Source organism: Coenobita brevimanus, chromosome 42 (genome assembly GCF_032717465.1).
Source record: "Coenobita brevimanus isolate Jiangsu-jjx chromosome 42, ASM3271746v2, whole genome shotgun sequence".
Taxonomy (NCBI): Eukaryota; Metazoa; Arthropoda; class Malacostraca; order Decapoda; family Coenobitidae; genus Coenobita; species Coenobita brevimanus.
In genome coordinates this window covers 3,640,809-3,660,610 of record NC_136995.1, presented here as the reverse complement: position 1 = coordinate 3,660,610, position 19,802 = coordinate 3,640,809, and the positions used below count along the sequence as shown (strand labels likewise).

Genomic DNA, 19,802 nt, shown 5'->3' with positions numbered 1-19,802 from the left:
GTGTCAGTCATTTCACCATCACTTTAACCCCTTCCTGCATGGCCTGCCAGCCCCTGTCCCTTCAGCAACAGTATTGTGTTTACTGATGACTTGGCAGTAATTTTGCAGCACCCCAAAACTCATCAAGCAGCAACCCAGCCCATTCTATACCTACACTCACTAGAAAATCATCATTGACTAAACAGATTACCTGCCTTACCAACCAAATCAACCATTACACACTTCACTCCAGACAGACATGAATCTTAAGTTTCACTCTTTGATCAACCACTCCCACTGGAAGAAAGACTCCAGATTTCTAGGATTAGCTTTGGACACATGCACACATGACCTATTTTCAGCATGCAAGTACAGTAAGCCCTTAGATACATTGAACTAATTGAAGAGTAAACTGACAATATAGCTAATGTTGGTAAAGTGGCTATATGGTAACAACCCCAGGTTTGATTAACACTGCACTGAATCTTTTTCAGTGGATACCTACATGTAGTCCTTTTTCTTATTTCAGTCTTGTGTAGTTTTTTTTATTGTACACCTTGATACACTACAGAAAGATATGAAATATTTTCAGTTAATAATAAGCAACAGAACAGAAAAAGGAAAAAAAGAAAAGAAAAGTTACTCTTTGTTTACCTTTCATTCAGTCTGGCAGCAACAGTACCTCAGTAAATCGACCTTTCGTTCAATGCGTGTGATGGTTGTTTTATAGGCCCACAGGGGATCAGTTTAGCTGAAGTTCAGATGAGTGAGATTAGATATAATGAGGGTTTATTGTGATGTCGGTAGAAAAATATCTAATAAACTTGATGCCTTGAAAACACTCACAGACACTGCCTTGGACAACAGAAAGTATTCCTGAAAGCCTTCTATAAGTGATTCATTATAACAACAGTGAAATACAATGACCAGCCCATGCTGGACCCCAACCTCGTTTCGTTTCGTTTTTCTTTTCGTTTTTAAAGACTCCAACATGCTTGCATGTGTCAGCCTTGGTCACCTAATGGCGGCTCTCCATGCTGCACGATCCATTGCAGCCTCCCTGTTCAGTCCCTTAACCCTGAGGTCACACTTAATGACCTCGTCCCATGTCTTTCTCGGTCTACCCCTCATAACCCCACCCCCAATATTAACACTTCTCACCTTCCTCACCCAATTTCCATCCCCCATCCTCTCCACATGTCCAAACCACCTCAATCTACCTCTCCTCATCACAATACCAATACACTCCAGACCCATCCTACCTCTCAACTCCTCCATCATAAACCCAGCCCCTCCAGGCCTTGGACGCAGGGACGCACTGCACATCCACCCAATCATTGTCATTTATGTACGTCTGAGCTGGCGAATATCTTCCTCCTTCACTGCCCAGGTCTCACTACCATACAGCATTACACTCCTAACACATGCTGCATACAAAGACCCCTTAGCACGTAGGGAGAGCCCTGTCAATGTCAGGAGAGGCAAGAGCTCCCTGAACTTCTTCCAACCACTTCTCACCCTAGCCACAGAGCTAGCTCCAGCCGCACCTCCAGCACACAACATGTCTCCCAAATAACAAATCTCTTCCACACACTCAAGAGATTCACCAGCAAGTTCAATCCTTTCACGTCTGACAATCTCCACCTGCTCACCCCGGCACGCCGTACACATAAAATCAGCATTATCTCGCAGTCTACCCCTGATACCACTACATCTCTTATGCACCCATTTATCACACACACCACACAAGATGGAATTACTTCCCACGCCCTTGTGGCAAACTGCACTTGGCCACTCTCCCTCGTCTTTGACAGTACCGCCACCAACCCTAGATATCATCACTTTTGTTTTATCTGCATTTACCCTTAAACCCTTTTGTCCCATACCATCTCTCCACTTCCTAAACCTTTCCTCCGCCTCCCTTTCGTTCTCTGCAATCAACACCAAATCATCAGCATACAACAACTCCCACGGGAGTCCGTTTCTAAAGTCACGTGAAAGGGCTTCAGGTACCATGATAAACAACATGGTACTCAAGACTGACCCCTGATGCACACCAACATTCATGGAAAACTCATCACTCAAATCTCTATTCACTCTTACCTGGGTGTGAGCACCCACATACATAGCCATAACCACCCTAACCAGCCACTCCTCCAAGCCAAGCTTTCTCATTGCCCACTTCACCACCTCTCTAGGGACTCTGTCAAAGGCCTTTTCCAAATCAACAAAAACAAAATAAAGATCCCTTCTCCTACCAATATATTTTTCCTGAAGCTGTCGAACAATGAATATGGCATCAGTGGTCCCCCTACCTGGCATAAACCCAAACTGCATCTTATCAATATTCACTCTTTCTCTAATCATACCTTCTAAAACTCTCTCCATTACCTTCATTATCTGATCTAAAAGCTTTATACCTCTACAGTATAATTTCCTCTTTCCAGGGCATCACCCTTCCCTTTATACACATTTACAATTACACTCCTCAGCCAATCATCTGGAACAACACACTCATAAATAATCCTATTCCTGCAAACATCAGTAAGCATACAAAAAAAACACACACACTCACAAAAAAAATAAGAATAATAATAGGATGCAATACGACCACAAATATAGATAACCTTAATTAAGAAACAAAAATACATCCAGTCAAGGTTCATACAAATATAAGAGACACATAGTTCATTGCTTCAGCTCAAGGCACATCTCACACTCACACTCCACATTTTTTTGTTGCATCACCCTCACCACAAAGAAACGTAAAGAAAACTACTGCTGAACACTGCACAAACTATCTCAGCACTGGTAACATCTTCCTTCACCCTAAACTATAGTCTGACTCGCGCCCGTTTGCGGCTGTGGTGTGGCCCGCACCTGTGTACAGTGTTGCCACGTTTTCTATACCGTTATCTCTCTCTCTCTCTCTCTCTCTCTCTCTCTCTCTCTCTCTCTCTCTCTCCTGGCGGGAGATGTGAGCCACCCTGAGTACTTTTGATTCTTTTATAAGTTGTTTATAATTGTGCTTTCATTTGTTATTTTGGTTTTGTTGTATTTAGTGATATTTATCATTTTTTGTATACGGCGACAGATGACCCGTTATTGCAGTACCATGATTGATTTTCATTCATTCATTCTCTTTCCCCTTCCTCCATCTCTCTCTCCACACCACCCCTGAGGTCACGGCCACCAACTGGGTGTGGAAGTGTTGCCGCTCGTGAGTGAATAATGTTTTTTTTTTTACTTCAGTATTGGCATATGCCTACTATTTTGTCCTACATATTAGCTTATGATTATAAATGTGATTATTCCTCGCCCTTAAAATTATGGTAAAAGCCAGTAAATGTGAGCATTTTTCCCAAGCAACACCTGTACAAGCTATGGTTGGGTATACGAAGGGGTACGTACTTTATTTTAGGTCAGATTGGGTGTGTAAGTGTTGCCACTCACAAGAATTATATGAATTATTTCTTTTACTTTGGATATTGGCATATTTCTTCTTTTTTCAGGCTCATTCTCTTATATCCATAACTGTAATATTATTACCCACCCTAAAACTACGCTAAAAAACATTAAAAGTGACTACAATTTCTTTTAGCAACACTGTACAATATGTATGCCATGTTTCTGTGTTACTGTATAAATATTTTATGCATAATAAGATTACTGTTGATTCATCCATCAAAATACACAAGTGTAAGTTTTATTCATCTGAATTTATCGAATTTGTGATGCCTTGTACATAAATAGCTTCCGTTTCACATCGCAAGTTGGGGAAACGTGGCACCATTGTACACAGGTGCGGGCCACACCACAGCCGCAAACGGGCGCGAGTCCGACTATAGACATCACACACACATAAACACATAGCTACCACAACCATTCACAGAAGTACTTGTAGCCAGATAGTGATGCATTCATTCCCCTTCAGTGGTACAGTACCGTTATGTTTTTTTTTTTTAACTGCCGTGTCCCCTTCTCTCTATAAGGGCTAAGGCATTGCCCCTGGGTAGAGGACTTGGGTTTTGGAGTTTGTAGCACTTTATGACCGGATGCCCTTCCAGATGTCTGCCAATGACCTTGGGTGGACTCAAACCTCCGACCCTTCGGTCAGAGCGCTTTAACCCTCTGAGCCACAGCTGCTACAACCAACTAGGTGACAGGAGAGCGCTATCTCTCCCAGCATACCCAGGCGTGGCACGAACTCATGACTTCGGTCCTGAGTCAGGCACTCTACTGCTGAGTCACCATGCCCCCAGTAATACCACTCTCAAATTAGAACAGTGTTGCCTGTATTTGCCAATCCTCCAAAAGACATGATTAAACTACAATACATAAAAATACTGTATTTATTTCGTATAGTTATGTCACAAATTAGATAAAATTAGTGGGAGTAGAGAGGGAGGACAAAGTGCAGTTAACATTTTCCCGGGCCAGCCTTACGTAACTTTTCTACCCTGCTTCCAGGCCGGGGGTGAGTTTTCAACAAAATGAAGATTTGTTGCCTGTGTTCACCAAATTGTAGTGCCATGTATTTGAGCCATGAAAAATTGTTCGAACAAATGACTCACCGGTGCATCATTGACCTGGAATTGTGTTAATGTGTCCCCATTTGCTTCTAAAACTTCACTGAAAGAGAGAGAGAGAGATTGCAGATTGCCTGCTGTGGGATGCCAGAGGTCTACAAGCTGAGAAATAATTTGCATTTGTTTGTGGTCATTTGTCATTTTTAACTGTAATTTTTGTGACATGTATATATGCAGACATGTATATACAATGTTCACATGACAGATCTAGTATTACATATGACTGTATTGCCTGCATTAGGGTGCAGCATTGGGTGAAAAACCTATAGGAACATCTATTGAAATGGCTGGCAAACTGCACTCTGCTGGCTTCATGTTCAGATGAGCTTGGAGTTGCTTCAACAATAACAACAGTAATTTGTATTGTCGTAAAGCCTGTGTGTCAGTCTGCACTTTTGTCATGGACATATACTGTAACATCTTAGCACTCACATCAGTGAAAGGCCTGAGTAAACATAGAAGTCTTGAGAGAATTAAACATTAAGTGATGATAAGATATGAAAAGATTGAATAATAGTAATAATGTTGACTAATTTTTTTCATTGTTTCATAATTGCTCTTCTGTCTGTCTATCTATCAGTCAATCTATCAATTGCTCTTCCAACAGGTATAACTGAGCTGCTTCTTGTAGCTCCTGAATTGGTGTCAAAAACCCTGGTACAAGAAGCAGAGGCAACTGTGTCCAAATGTCTGGAAAAAGATGCCACCTCACAGGATTCTTCATACTCCTACCTCACATCCACCCTCCATGCTGCCATTGCACTATACTACCTGAAAATAGGACAGGTAAATTAACCCCCGATGCCAGTTCACTTTTAAGGTCGTGTGGTCGACAGGCACCAGTTCCTGTCTGAGGATGTTTTCATATTTCGCAAACATGTTTCAACTTAAAAGGGTGCCAAACTCACTGAGAGTGGTGTGGCGGGTTCTTTCATGCTCCTGAGGGTATGAAGAGAGGCTAGCTGGGACAGAGGTGGGGCGAGGGAGGGGGGAGATGGGGGAGAGGCACCTGCATTGCCATATTACATGTGTAATGACTTCAGTCAGCCAGTCATGCACTAGTAGAGATATACACCAGCAGAGGGTAAATACATGCTTTTTTTGTGTGTTTGTATCATTTGTGATTGATTTGTAAGAAAAATATACATTTTTCTGAAAAGCCAATTACGAAAATAAGCCCGGTGGTGAGAAGGAGATAGAGTGCAGGGAGCCTGGCGTCATGGGGCTAATGTTTCTCTTCATCTGTTGTGCATACATACGCATGTTTAAGGGTAGATGCAAGTTTAGGTAATGCAGTGGGATATTCCCTTGGTTATTTTTTATAACATTGTACACTCTTATGGATGAGATTGACAGGCTAATATGACAATGAAGGAAAAGTGAAGAAAGCTGGTGGTCAGTGGTGAGAATTGGAATGTAGTACTGTATTCAGATAATATATACACAGATGATTCTGTTGTTGCTGTTGCTTAAACCTGATCTGTCTGGTCAAGCAGATCCATCAATCACAGGTAAGTAACTGCCCCTATAGGGTTTTCCTGTAAGTTCCCTACACCATGGATATTGTGCCTGCAATCTGGCATCTTAGTGTGGCATGTGCTCTATAGCAGTGCTCCATTATGTGTGTTATGTTGAGTGGGCCTATCCTAAAAACAGGGCACATGTCATCTGTGTTTCCATCCAGTCCAGATCAAAGCTTACAGTAGAGGAGGGTTGGGTGCTGTCCTGATCTAAGCCTAGCTAGATGAAATCAGTCATATCAATTAAAGGACACTTTCTAGCCCCGGGCTCCTACACTTCTCATGGGACAATGTAGGATTAGATGATGGATGGATGGACATTTTCGAGTGGGTGGATGTCAGGAGGCGGGACTTATAATGTTCTGATCAAGGTGGTGTAGAGGAGCCTTCCTGTGGTGTTGCCATTGTCCTGGGTGGAGGGAAGCAGATGCACCTCCTTCCTGGAAGCAAAATCTCTTCATCTTGCCATGTATCACGTGAGGAAAACCTCATTCCAAGCTGGCAGGTTGCCATCTGCATATGGGCAGCTGCTCCCTGTGTCCTTTTTTTTTTTTTTTTTTTTTTTTTTTTTTTTTCCCCTACGGATACCAGTCATGCAGTCATGGTTGCTAAACATGAACAGAAGCTAGCTATACAGATTGATGGATTTTGTGTGTGTGTGTGTGTGGAAGTCAGTGAGTGCTGTGTTTTTAAAATAGATACTGTAAGAGTAAAGTGATGGATTGAGAAAAAAGGTAACTTTGTATGGTGTGCTAGTGAATGGAGAGAAACTTGAATTGGTGCTGGAGGGCGAGTATCTTGACATAATAATAGAAAAGAACAGTAAATGTGCAAAGGATGTGGAAGGTGGTGTGGCATAGGGAAGGCAGGTGGCAGGTGATTTTTTTTTTTTTTTTTTTTTCCCTAAACAGGTGTGAGCATGGAGGCTGCAAAAGGATTGCTTGAATGTTTGTTAGAGCCCACATCAGCGTATGGGTATGTCATGAGAGCAAAAACTCGGGAATAGCTTTGAGTAGCAGAAATAGGATTATCGAGGAATGTGTGTAGAGTGGGTAAAAGGGATAGGCTAATAGGATAAGAATTATAAGTAATATGATTTGTGAGATATGTGGAGTTGAGTCACTTGAGAATAGGGTTGAAGAGTGTGTGCTTACATGTACATATTATGGTCATATAGAGAGAATGGATGTAGATAGGGTGGTGGTACTAGCAGAGGTACTAGTAGAGCAACCACAATCTCTCTGGCTGAGCAGACCCATCAATCAAAGGCAAGCAGTTGCTCCAGCAGTACTGTTCCATGCAATGAACTGATGTTCTCTACTGGTGGTCAGCACCTAGCTACAGCAAGGCATGGGGAAGAGTGTGGAGGTTTGGGTCCTGGATGGAGTCCATATCTGTCTCTCCACCCAATAAACAGGGGCGCCATAGTATGCTCCACATCACCCCATTATGTAAGGAGGTGAAAAGGGTATATGCAAGTGAATTTGAATCCTGGACTACCTGTGGCAGGCCAAGAAGAGGGTTGATGAATGTGGTAAATGAGGATGTGAGATTGTTAGGTATTACAGCTGATAATGCTAGATAATTGACAGGGATTTTGTTGATTGAATATATGGTATTGAAGAGCATATGGCCCTTGCGTGGGAAAGGAGGTCCGGATGATGATGATGATAATGAAGAGCATATGGTTAAAAATTGGCACCCTTGTTTTGTCAGTCTGTCAACTCTGTCGGGTAGATGTGTGTGAAGTGTATCTTAAAGGAAAATACCCAAACAGTATATGCTATCAGATGTAAGAGGTGGAACCAGGATTCCAGGGAACTGAATGATGTGTGAATGAGTGTCTGGCTAATTTCAGTGGACTTGCTTTTGATAGTTTTCTTTCTTTCATGCTTTTTCTTAACTTGCTTTCAGGACCTTACCCCACCCCACCTCAGATGTTGAAATAGGTTCTGATGATGATCATGCTGCTGACACATTTGTATGTCTATTTCCAGTACGAGGAAGGATCATCTTACTTACGACAAGCATTGTCCACCAACATCATGGAAAAGCAGACAACAGGATCAACTGAGGTGCAGACTTTGGTGCACCTTGCAGCTTCACATTATGCACTGCTACTTCCTCATCTTTTACCAGACCGGCCTGCCCCTCACCCACCATTCTTCTATGCCATCTTGGCCTGCCGACAAGCCATTGCACTCATTCGTTCACCAGTGTCCTCAGCTTCCACAGTGGAAGGTAGGAAGGGTTCACTGGAACATAGAGCCAGAGACAGAGGAGATGTAATACAGTTTCTGTAGTATATACATGTTGTAACAAGTAACTACCGAGATAGGATGGTGGAAATTTCTTTGCTTTGTTTAGGCATAGAGATGTGGCAAGTCTGCCACATAATACTTTTGTTACAGACAACCTTTTTTTCATTTATTTAATCTATTGCCCCTTTACTGTTTCACAGTATTTTATGATGACTACTGTCCATTTCCTTTAGCACTGTGTTGATAGTTCTACTTTTGTGACTTCATGTCCATATATATAATACAACCCACTCCATATATTAACAGGAAATAGGAGTAGGGTGGTGGTGGTGATGATGATGATGATAATGATGATATTGTTTAGCGTATAGAAGCCTCAAGGAAGTGTAGTTAAAACCTGAGTTGATTAACTTTTTTCCTGATTATTTTTAGTCTGTAAAAGGAAACCTTTCAAAGAGATTACTTATCATCTCATCTGCTTGAATGTTCAGTGTGTTTCTTCCATATGAAAGCCTTAATACAAAATGCAGGACTGAGTACAGAAGCTGCACAGTGATTGCATGCAGGTGTTTTAGTGCCCACATTAATGTGTGTGCATGTGTGCCAGCATGTGCATGCATTCATCTATGTGTGTGTATGGTGTACAGTACGCACGCACAGTATCAGGAATCACAGTCCGCGAATGGCATAGTACACGAGTGACCAAAAATCATAACCATAAAACTTTGAATGCACGACTTTAGCCCACTGTACACTAGGCAGAGACAAGGAGTGGCCCAAAACTGCAATATTCCAATATTAACACCTTCAGTCTGGTGATATGTTTTATTTTATTCTTACAGCCTTTAGGCAACTTCGTTCAGTTTGGAAGAGTGCCCCTGTAGTGAAAGAGATAAAGGGAATGCCAAACTCTCCCAGTTTGGAAAGTCTCTCCTAAGCTGAATAGTGTCTAAGTAGTGACAGTGTAGTGGGAAAACGCTCTCAGATTGAAGGGATTAAGCTAAGTATAGTACTAGCCACAAATGTTTCCGGGTGTTCTGTGTTGTGTGAATGGTAAGCACAACACAGTGTACATGGTGAACATAGCACGATGTCATCTTTCTATGTTTTCAGGTGTGGTATGCTGGCGTCACCGTGTTGCTTGGCTACATCTGAGCACCACTGTCTGGCTTGGTCAACTCTGCCTTGCTTCTGCTCAACCCAGGGTGGCACGAGCATATCTCAAGCAATCTCTCTCACTTGCTCAGCAGTTCACTCTCCCACTTTGGTCAGTACAATCAATCAATCAATCATTTCTGTAGCACCCTCGGGGATGCATAGGGCCTCGATGAACTCACACCACCACATCCTATCTTGTGCTAACTCCTCAAGATCTCCCCAACACTCATCTCCAGCTTCCCGTCTCACTGTCCTCACCCACGTCTCTTTTGGCCTTCCTCTACCTCTCCTACCAAGTGCCACCCACCCTGGTGTACCTCGTACTATTCCCTGTCTCCTATACACATGTCCTAGCCACTTCCATCGTGAGAACCTAGCATATTCATCGACCGGCTGCACTCCCGTTATTTCTCTAATTCTACTATTTGTTATCCTTTCCCACCACTTAACTCCTAATATTCTTCTAAGTGCTTTGTTCTCAAACACCAAGAATTTATTTTCCATAGTCACTGTGCTGTACCAAGACTCGTGTCCATAAATTAAGATACTCCTAACCATTACCTTATAAAGTTTGATTTTTGTATGCACAGAAAAATTGTTATTATTCCAAATATTTTTAAGCATTCCCATTGCCTGATTAGCTTTCTTTAACCTTTCCTCGAATTCAAAGTTCAAAGAACCATCCTTGGCTAAATAAGTACCTAAATATTTAAACCTGTCAACTTGCTTTACAACCATACCTCCAGTTACACATTCCTGCGCATTTTCCATATTCATATTGATTATTTCAGTTTTTCCACAATTAATAACCAAACCCACCTGGTGACCTTCACTCACCAAACAGTCCAACACTCTCTGCATCTCTTCTGGCCCATCACAAATCAAAACTATATCATCTGCATAATCTAAATCCAAAAGTTTCCTGTTCTCTCCCCAAAGTATACCTGCACCGGTTTCTGTTCCAACGCGTTTCATAATGTAATCAATGACCAATATAAATAGTAAAGGCGATAGAACACCACCTTGCATTACTCCGGACTTGACTTCAAACGAATCACTCAGACAACCATCAACCATCACTTTACAAAATGTGTCCTCATGCATGTTCATAATGACTCTCACAAACTCCTCTGGTATTCCATAATGTCTCATGATCTTCCCCATAGTCACTCTCGAAACACTATCAAAAGCCTTTTCAAAATCAACAAAACAAAGACTTAACGGTACTCTCATTTCATTAACTTGCTGCATCAAATGCCTAACTATAAAGATCTGATCATTGCAACCACGTCCCTTTCTAAAACCAGCCTGTTCATCCCTCAGAATACCCTCAACCACCGGCTCCAACCTATTTAACAACACTCTACTGAAAACTTTCAAAGCTATCGGTGACAAAGAGATTCCCCTCCAATTACCACATTCACTCAGGTCTCCCTTCTTCGGAACTTTAACAATTACATCATTCTTCCAAACTGATGGTAGTAACCCCGTCACCCATATCTTATTGAATAGCTTGGTCAAGATCATTATTAATCTATCCTTCTTCACTTTAAACATTTTCGGAAATAAACCATCCTCCCCTGGTGCCTTATTATTCTTTAACTGTTTTACTGCTTTCTCCACTTCTGCAAGCCTCAACTCTCCTGTTTCTATATTTAAATCTTCCTGAGCAGACGGTATATCCTCTTCTGGTGGTATTGGTCTATTAAGAACTGTCTCAAAATGCTCTTTCCATCTATTTTTAATATCTCCATCTTTGGTCAATAAATTTCCTTCCCTGTCTCTAACTGGTATTTCCTTGCGTTTACCTGCATTACCACTCAGTTCTCTAATCGATTCATATGCTATTCTTTGACTCTGTCCATCATTTTTGTTTATTAAGATTTCAGTCTCTGCAACCTTTTCATCCACACATCTTCTTTTATCTCTCCTAGCTAACCTTCTTACTTCTGAATTCAAACTCCAGTACGCAGCTCTTGCTAATTCAATCTCTCGTTCATCAACGCATTGCATCTCACTCCTCAATTTAGCCTCACCTCTCTTTTTTATCATATCCCACGTTTCCTCTGATATCCATTTCTTTCTCCTGAATCTATGTCTCCTTCCAATCGTACATTCAGCAGTCTCATGCAAAACTTTGTTCACATCCTCCCACATCTCATCTACACTTCTCTCCCCCTCTTCCAACGTTTCCAACACCAAAAACCCATTTCTGCATTCTAATCTGAATTCCTCTTTTTCTACAGTATAAGTTTATTTCTTAGCTGAGTCTGTTGACCACCTTTTCCAGTTGCCATTTACTTGATGCCATGTTCTTAATCCTTTCACTGTGGTTGGTTCATTTAGTAATATATTCAACTGAGATAAGTTCTTGTAGCTGAGGATTTAAAAACTGCCTCAAGTAACCCTTTCTGTGCTATTGGAATACCTAGAAATTTTATTTAGGTCAGTTTTAGCCAGATTTACGCAGCTTATGCCAATCTGTCTCAGGTAAAGAGTTAAGGATTTGATTTGTAGAAACAAATTTGGACAGTTCAAGGTTGGCAGTTTTCAGAAAAATGCTAACTCACAAGTTGTAGATGCCAATTCCACATGTCACAGAGGAGATGATGAACAAATAGGATCTCAATTGAGCACTGTTAATGTTTTGTTTTTCATTATCAGGCAGAAAGTGGATCTGGTTTACTAGTACAATAGTATCATACAAAATCAGAACTTGTAAGAAATGGTATTTTTCATAAGAAATTACACCAAAACATTGTAGGAAACATAAGCTTATTACCTTGACAGTACTGTACTGACAGCAGAGTCGTGAAAGTGCAAGTTGAGGTTAAACAGTATTTCTCATTCTCTCTCTCTCTCTCTCTCTCTCTCTCTCTCTTTTGATACTGAAATGCATCTTATATTACAATAATAGGTGGGGATGGCCACCATCCAGTCACCTGTTGTAGTACTGCTTGTAGGTACCTCTACACTGAATGACAAGCCAGATGATTTCCTCATCCCAAGAAACAATAAAGCAAGTTGAATGCTAACATAGCTAATGAATGGATGCCTGATGGTGTAGTGAGTTAAGCTGTTCCAACCTACCATGGTTTATGAAGGTTTTCCAACAGGTCTGAGGGTTGATTGTGATTTATTGCTCATGTAATGCTGCTGAAGCTTAAGGGACTGGTCACACTCAAATAAAATGAAGCTGCAGTGGTGCAGTGGCTAAGGTCACTGTGCATATATCCAGAGGACCTGGGTTCAAATCTCAGTGGGGCACAAGAGATTTTTCTCAGCCTCAGGTTTACCTTGACCTTACCCAGTATGCCTTGACAGCCGTGACAGGTACAGTTGGCCACATATGAACCTGGGACAGCATCAGTATGTGTGTCGTTAGGTACACTTGACATTACTATGTACAGTAAAACCCCTCTTAGTTGGGATTATTTTAGTTGGCTATACAGTTAAGTTGAGAAGGCAAAAAAAATAATTTTGAATTCTGAAGAAATACCAGGGGAAAAAAAGCTGGTAAAAGTACTCTTTAGTTGAAGATCAAAACTCTGCAAGGCATCATGCTTCTGTGATGTAACACTTGTTCTAACATGGTCAGGAAGTTGAGTCCCTGCTCCAGTCCCGCTCCTGCCACCGTACAAAACACATCTCTCCCTCGCTCGCTTGTGATCATGACAAAGGAAGTCGACTCCTTGCCCCAGTAATGCTTCTGCCACCATACATGACATCTCTGTCTCTCGCTCATGATTGTGACAGTGTTGCACGCTTGTAAGTGTTTTAACTGTTTATCATCCTTTATCATTTCTGGTCCTGGACCCAAGGCTCCTTTAGGAAGGAAGGGGATGAAATAGAAGACTCTGAGTGTTTTAACTGTTTATCGTCCTTTATCATTTCTGGTCCTGGACCCAAGGCTTCTTTAGGAAGGAAGGGGATGAAATAGAAGACTCTGAGCCTTTAAGGTAAGTTCAAATTCTTATTATGAATGGAGGCTGGGGCCTCCAGGTGCTCAGTTTGTGCCAAGTTTAATATAAAATCCAGCACCTTCTGTGACATCAAGGAGAAGATTCATGCTCGTACTGTTACTTTAGAGGATGCCAGTAATGCCAAGAAGGTAAAGAAGAGGATCAGGCCAGCCAAGCACATCACATTAGACTCCAGTGTTTTCAATTGGTACAAGCAGAAGCATGCTGCACGTGTACCCGTTAGAGGCGTGGACATTCAGAATGCTGCTGGTAGGATTGCCAGGCATCTCAAGGTTCAGAATTTTAATCCATCCATGCTGGGCTATTTATAGCACTGTTTTTCTCTCATTGAGGGAATTTTTCTGAAAATTGCCTATTTTCAAACCTTAATGTCTCTGAAACTATAGCAGAAAGGGAAACAAATTAAAGGCCATTACTGTATTACTCAACAACTCTTCTTGCAAATGAAAGTATCCCTAGGACTTTAGGTCATTGCAGCGATGAGTAATGATATGAGGAAGAGGACTAATTATTGTCGCGAGAACAGGACGTGTTTGTGCGTCTGCCCATGGCCCCAATTATGGCTTCGCTTTCAACGTGATAACTTCTCCTGCTAGATAAACTAGACACAGTGGTGTCTAAGGCACACCTTATGGCACTGTCACTGAGTCTTTTTCTAGTATCCTCCGAAAGAGGCTTGGCAAGGGTGGATGATGCAAAATTCCACGTGAGGCAGGACCGGAATCAGACGGGAAGGGTTAAGAAAAGATCGTCTTACACCAGGGATAGTCACAGAGACGACTGAGGTATGGTTGGCTCAGCTGGCAGTAGTCCCTCCCTAGCTTTTGGTGACAAGATAAAGTGGTTGCCACTTCAAACTTTGGCACGAAAACAAGTGCAGTTCCGATCGACACCCAGCGGTTAGGGGTTAAGGCAAGTTTCAGTTGGCTCATTAAGTTTAGGTGTCGACACTGTCTGTCCAACCGAAAAGTTGTGGGGGAGAGTGCAAATGTGGACCATGAAGCTGTGGAGCAGTTCATACACGAACTCCAGAAAATCCTCAGTAAGTCTGGCCTCCACCAGCAGTGAATCTAGCATCCTCAGAGTTGCTAGCCCAAATTTTCTGCATTAGTGACTCAGTGATTAATAGTGATTATAATGGTGCTGTTTAGTTAGTAAGGCCTGTATATGTGTATTGTGTACAGTACAGTAAAGTGTATATAAAGTGATGAAAGGTTGCGCAGTGTACTGTACAGTGTAGTACAGAAGTGTTCATGAGCCCCCCAAACACCTCAGTATCCTACCACAAGACCCTCCATAATGGATTACAACCCGTTTTTGTCTGTAAACACAGGAAATGCTGTTTGGGGGGTGGGAGGCAGGCCACTACCATAAGTCGGCAAGGCTGCCACCTCTATTGTGCCTACTTAAAGGAGTTTTCTAACATTTGTTGGTGGCATAATTATGAATAAATGGATTTGTGAAATATTAGCTGAAATGACCAAGTAACTGTGATGCATACATATTGAAAATTGTATCTAAACCTCTGCTTCACAGAGACACTGTTCCAGGTGTGTATGTGGCCAACTATACCTGCCAATTTGTCAGTAGGAAGGGGGGGGGTGCCTACCCCGGTATGCCTATACAACTTATGTTAAAAACTTCAGACTTTCTGTATAATCGTTCAACAACTTGATATAAATGCTCATTCACTGAAAACTCTGTAACTCATCATCTTCTGCCTGAGGCTACAAACTTATTAATCACCCTTCATAGCCTTTCCCTGGGCTCCTATGGCCTTGATAGCATAGTAAAGGATTGGATGATTGATGGATGGATGACACTACATATTGAGATTTACTTTCCTTCCTCTTCCTCTCTCTCTCTCTCTCTCTTTTTTTTTTTTTTGAGTGACATTCAGTTCTTTCTCCTAGATAAAACTTTTATCATGTATCATGCATTTTTTTTTCTCCCTCTCAGGACTGCCATGTTGCTGGAGTTGTTGGCAAGAGTTGACCTGTTGTGTGATCAGTTTGAAGACTGTCGGGTAAAGGTGGACAGCTTACAAACCATCTTGTCCATACACTCCAAACACCAGCTCAGTCCAGAGGCTGTTATTCCTAAACCATGCAGTTTGGAAGTTAAAAAGTCAGCAACAAAGAGTACCAAACACAAGGCCGTATATAATATCGCAGAGACCAGTAACAGGCCAGCAGATGAAGAGCAGTGGATGAGAGCTGAAGCAGTGGACTATGATATGAAAACTGTGACATTTAATCCTGCATTAATTGTGGTGGGCAATGAGAAACGACTACCTATGCTCATCAAGCCTCAGCTTTCATCTTCCCCATCCTTAGGCTACCGAGAAAATTTGTCTCTTGTAAAGGTGGTGGAGTGTCCAGACGGCATAGTGGAATGTATCTTTTGCTCTACCCCACTCATCCATCAGCTGCAGATCTCCACTGGCCTCATCCTTGCACTCCTCCATGCCTATGCTGGTCGTCACCATCCAGCCACCTCCTGCATTAATAGGGTTTGTTCTGAAGACTTCATTTAAAGTAGACACAATATTTGTTGATACTAAAAAATGAAATGATTGCAGTTTCTGTCTCAGTGCTAAATTTTTTGTATTTACCTTCTGCCTTATTGATGCTGTGCTCCATTAACTGGGATTCCCTCATACAGGGAGTCAGACAAGTCATTTGGTTACTTCATCCCTGCAGATCCCAAAGTTTTCAACCATTCTCCATTTCCCATTCACTTTTTCACATATTAGATGCCAAACTTTTTTTTTTCTCTCTGTCTCTCTCCCTCTCTTCTTTTGTGTAACTATAAGTCTTTTTTCATCTTTCAGTTTATTTACGACTGATACCTTACTTTAAAGCACTGTCTTTGTACTCCCTCTTACTGATATATCCATACCACTTTATATTTCTTTTTATGCGATTTGCTTCAGTTTCTTTGTACTCCTTCCTACTGGCATATTCATACCACTCTATATTTCTTTTTATCCTGTCTGCTACACCACACTGACCATCTGTTTTTTTCTTCCTTGCCAATCCTGTATTGTGTAATTACATTGCCCAAGTTCTTAGTCCAGGTAATATTTTTTGTCAGCTTACCACAGCTACTCAGATCATTGCCATCTCACTTTAATTTTCTGACTCAAGTTTTACTCTTCGAAAGTTGGCACAGGTATACTGTAGTATGAAAAACTTTGAGTTATTGAAGGTTATGCCAGTGTGTTCTGAATTAAAACTGAGCATGTATAACTGCACATGTCTGCAGTCACTTTCCTCCTATTCATTATTTCTTTCTTTAACCTCCACAGCCATTGTCAGACATATCCCCTCGTAGCTATTTAAAAGTTTTCTCTGATGCGTTTTAAGTCATTTTCCAAGTAGACAGTTACATGGTAATAAAATCATCCCATCATACTACCAGCCAGCCTTTTTTTTTTTTTTTCCCCATACCATTCTTACCCTGTTTCTCACTTAAAGGTGAGGGGAGGTATGATTCAGAAACAAGGATAGAAGTGAAGAAATGGGAGAGCTATCAACAGCATATCCAGTGAAGTGAACTACATAGTAATTCATACATCATTCCAGTTCCTAGATACCTGGCTCCACCTTACAAACATAACCATCTTCACATTTTATGTTTCGTTTCGTTTTCGTTTCGTATTTAAAGGCTCCAACATGCTTGCATGTGTCGGCCTTGGTCACCTAATGGCGGCTCTCCACGCTGCACGATCCATTGCAGCCTCCCTGTTCAGTCCCTTAACCCTAAGGTCACACTTAATGACCTCGTCCCATGTCTTTCTCGGTCTACCCCTCATAACCCCACCCCCAATATTAACACTTCTCACCTTCCTCACCCAATTTTCATCCCCCATCCTCTCCACATGTCCAAACCACCTCAATCTACCTCTCCTCATCACCACACCAATACACTCCAGTCCCATCCTACCTCTCAACTCTTCCATTGTAAACCCAGCCCCTCCAGGCCTTGGACGCAGGGACGCACTGCACATCCACCTAATCATTGTCATTTCTGTACGTCTGAGCCGGCGAATATCTTCCTCCTTCACTGCCCAGGTCTCACTGCCATACAGCATTACACTCCTAACACATGCTGCATACAAAGACCCCTTAGCACGTAGGGAGAGCCCTCTCAATGTCAGGAGAGGCAAGAGCTCCCTGAACTTCTTCCAACCACTTCTCACCCTAGCCACAACCCACCTCCAGCACACAACATGTCTCCCAAATAACAAAACTCTTCCACACACTCAAGAGATTCACCAGCAAGTTCAATCCTTTCACGTCTGACAATCTCCGCCTGCTCACCCCGGCACGCCATACACATAAAATCAGCATTATCTCGCAGTCTACCTCTGATACCACTACATCTCTTATGCACCCATTTATCACACACACACCGCATTATTATTATTATTATTTTTTTTTTTTTATGCATTTCAAATACACCTACCATTCTGCCAAGTATTAGTTAAAAAAAAAAAAAAATGCTAAATGCTTGCTCTGTGCATCTCTGTGCTTACTTCTTTCAACCATGTCAGTCCCTTGTTAGTTTCCAAGCTTCATCAACTTTTGCCCCACAGTACGTAACACACTAATTCTTTCAGCCTAGTTGGCATCATGTCATATCATTCATAACATACCATATCATTTATAAAGGCATCAACATGCTTGCATGCATCAGCCATGGTCAGTTAATGGCAGCTGTCCATGCTGCTCAGTCTCTAGCAGCGTCCCTATTCAGTCCCTTATCCCTAAGGCCATATTCTGAGACCTTGTCCCAGGTCCTTTTCAGTATCCTTCTCGCAACCCTACTCCTGATGTTCACATTTCTCACATTCCGCACCCAGTTGTCATCCAAATACAGTATTTATATTTACATGTACATTGAAGACGAAGGGGGGTGCAAGGAACAGCGTGGTGGACCAAAGAGGTGAAACAGGCTGTGGCACAAAAGAAGAAAGCATACAATGAATGGATGAGAAATAGGGGCGTGGAAGAAGTTGAGAGGCGGAAGAGAGAGTTATATGTGGAAAGAAAGAGAGAGGTGAAAAGATTAGTAAGAGAGAGTAAGAAGAGAGTGGATGAGGAATTTGGAAGGAATTTGAGTGTAAAGTGGAGGGACTGTAAGAAAATGTTCTGGAGAGAAGTGAAAAGAGTAAGACAGGGTGGAAGTGAAGTTAGCAGGGGAGTGAAAGATAAAAATGGAAAATTACTAGTGGAGAAGGGAGAAAAAGTGAACAGATGGAGAGAACACTTTAAGGAATTGTTGAATGTAGAGGATGGAAGTAATGCGAGTATAAGTGGCTGGGGAATGGCTGGGAGAAGGAGGGAGGTGAGAAGACAGGAAGAAATCAATAGGATAGAAGTTGTGGAAGCAATGAAGAAAGTTAAAGCGGGGAAAGCCCCAGGAATTGATGGAGTGTGTGGTGAAATGCTGAAGCATGGGGGAGAGATAGTAGTAGAATGGATGTGGAAGATGTGCAGATTGGCCTGGGAGGAAGGTAGAGTCCCGGAGGATTGGAAGTCAGGTATAATTATTCCCTTGTACAAAGGAAAAGGGGAAAAAGAAGTGTGTGGTAATCATAGGGGCATTTGTCTTCTTAGTATAATAGGAAAAGTGTATGGCAGGATACTTATAGACAAAGTTAGAGAAAGAACAGAGAAATTAGTTGGAGAAGAACAGGGAGGCTTTAGGAAGGGAAGAGGTTGTGTAGATCAGATATTCATTCTTAGATCTTTAGTGGAAAAGTTTCTAGAGAAGGGAAAGAAGTTGTATGCGGCTTTCATGGATTTGGAGAAAGCATATGACAGGGTGGATAGACAAGGATTGTGGAAAGTGTTAAGAATATATGGAGTAGATGGGAAGTTGCTGAATGCTGTGAAGAGTATGTACGATGGTGCGAAGGCTGCAGTGCGTGTGGATGGTGAACTAAGTGAATTTTTCTCTTTGAAAGTTGGTTTGAAACAGGGATGTGTCATGTCTCCATGGTTGTTCAATCTGTACATGGATGGGGTAATAAAAGAGGTACAAGGTAGGGTAGTGGATGTTGGAGTGGCCCTGGTGAGAGAGGATAGTGTTTGGAAACTCCCTGTACTGTTGTTTGCAGATGTTACTGTGTTGTTGAGTGAAGACGAAGAGGAGCTGCAAGGCTTGGTGGATGAGTTTGGGAGAGTGTGTAAGAAACGGAATCTAAAGGTGAATGTAGGGAAGAGTAAAGTGATGGTCTTTGAGAGAGGTGAAGTTAGTGAATGTACAGCGAGGTTGGATGGTGAGGAATTGGAAAATGTGAGT

The 19,802-nt window shown here is 41.9% G+C and overlaps 1 protein-coding gene across 1 annotated transcript in view; it reads left to right on the top strand.

Moving 5' to 3' along the window:
* Positions 1 to 19,802, top strand: part of LOC145397670 (uncharacterized) — a 64,680-nt gene that overhangs the window by 31,936 nt on the left and 12,942 nt on the right. Inside the window, exons 14-17 of the mRNA XM_080270710.1 lie at positions 5,176 to 5,354; positions 8,086 to 8,338; positions 9,463 to 9,616; positions 15,450 to 16,002. Of these exons, the coding sequence (XP_080126836.1) occupies positions 5,176 to 5,354; positions 8,086 to 8,338; positions 9,463 to 9,616; positions 15,450 to 16,002 (1,139 nt within the window). The remainder of the gene's footprint in view (positions 1 to 5,175; positions 5,355 to 8,085; positions 8,339 to 9,462; positions 9,617 to 15,449; positions 16,003 to 19,802) is intronic.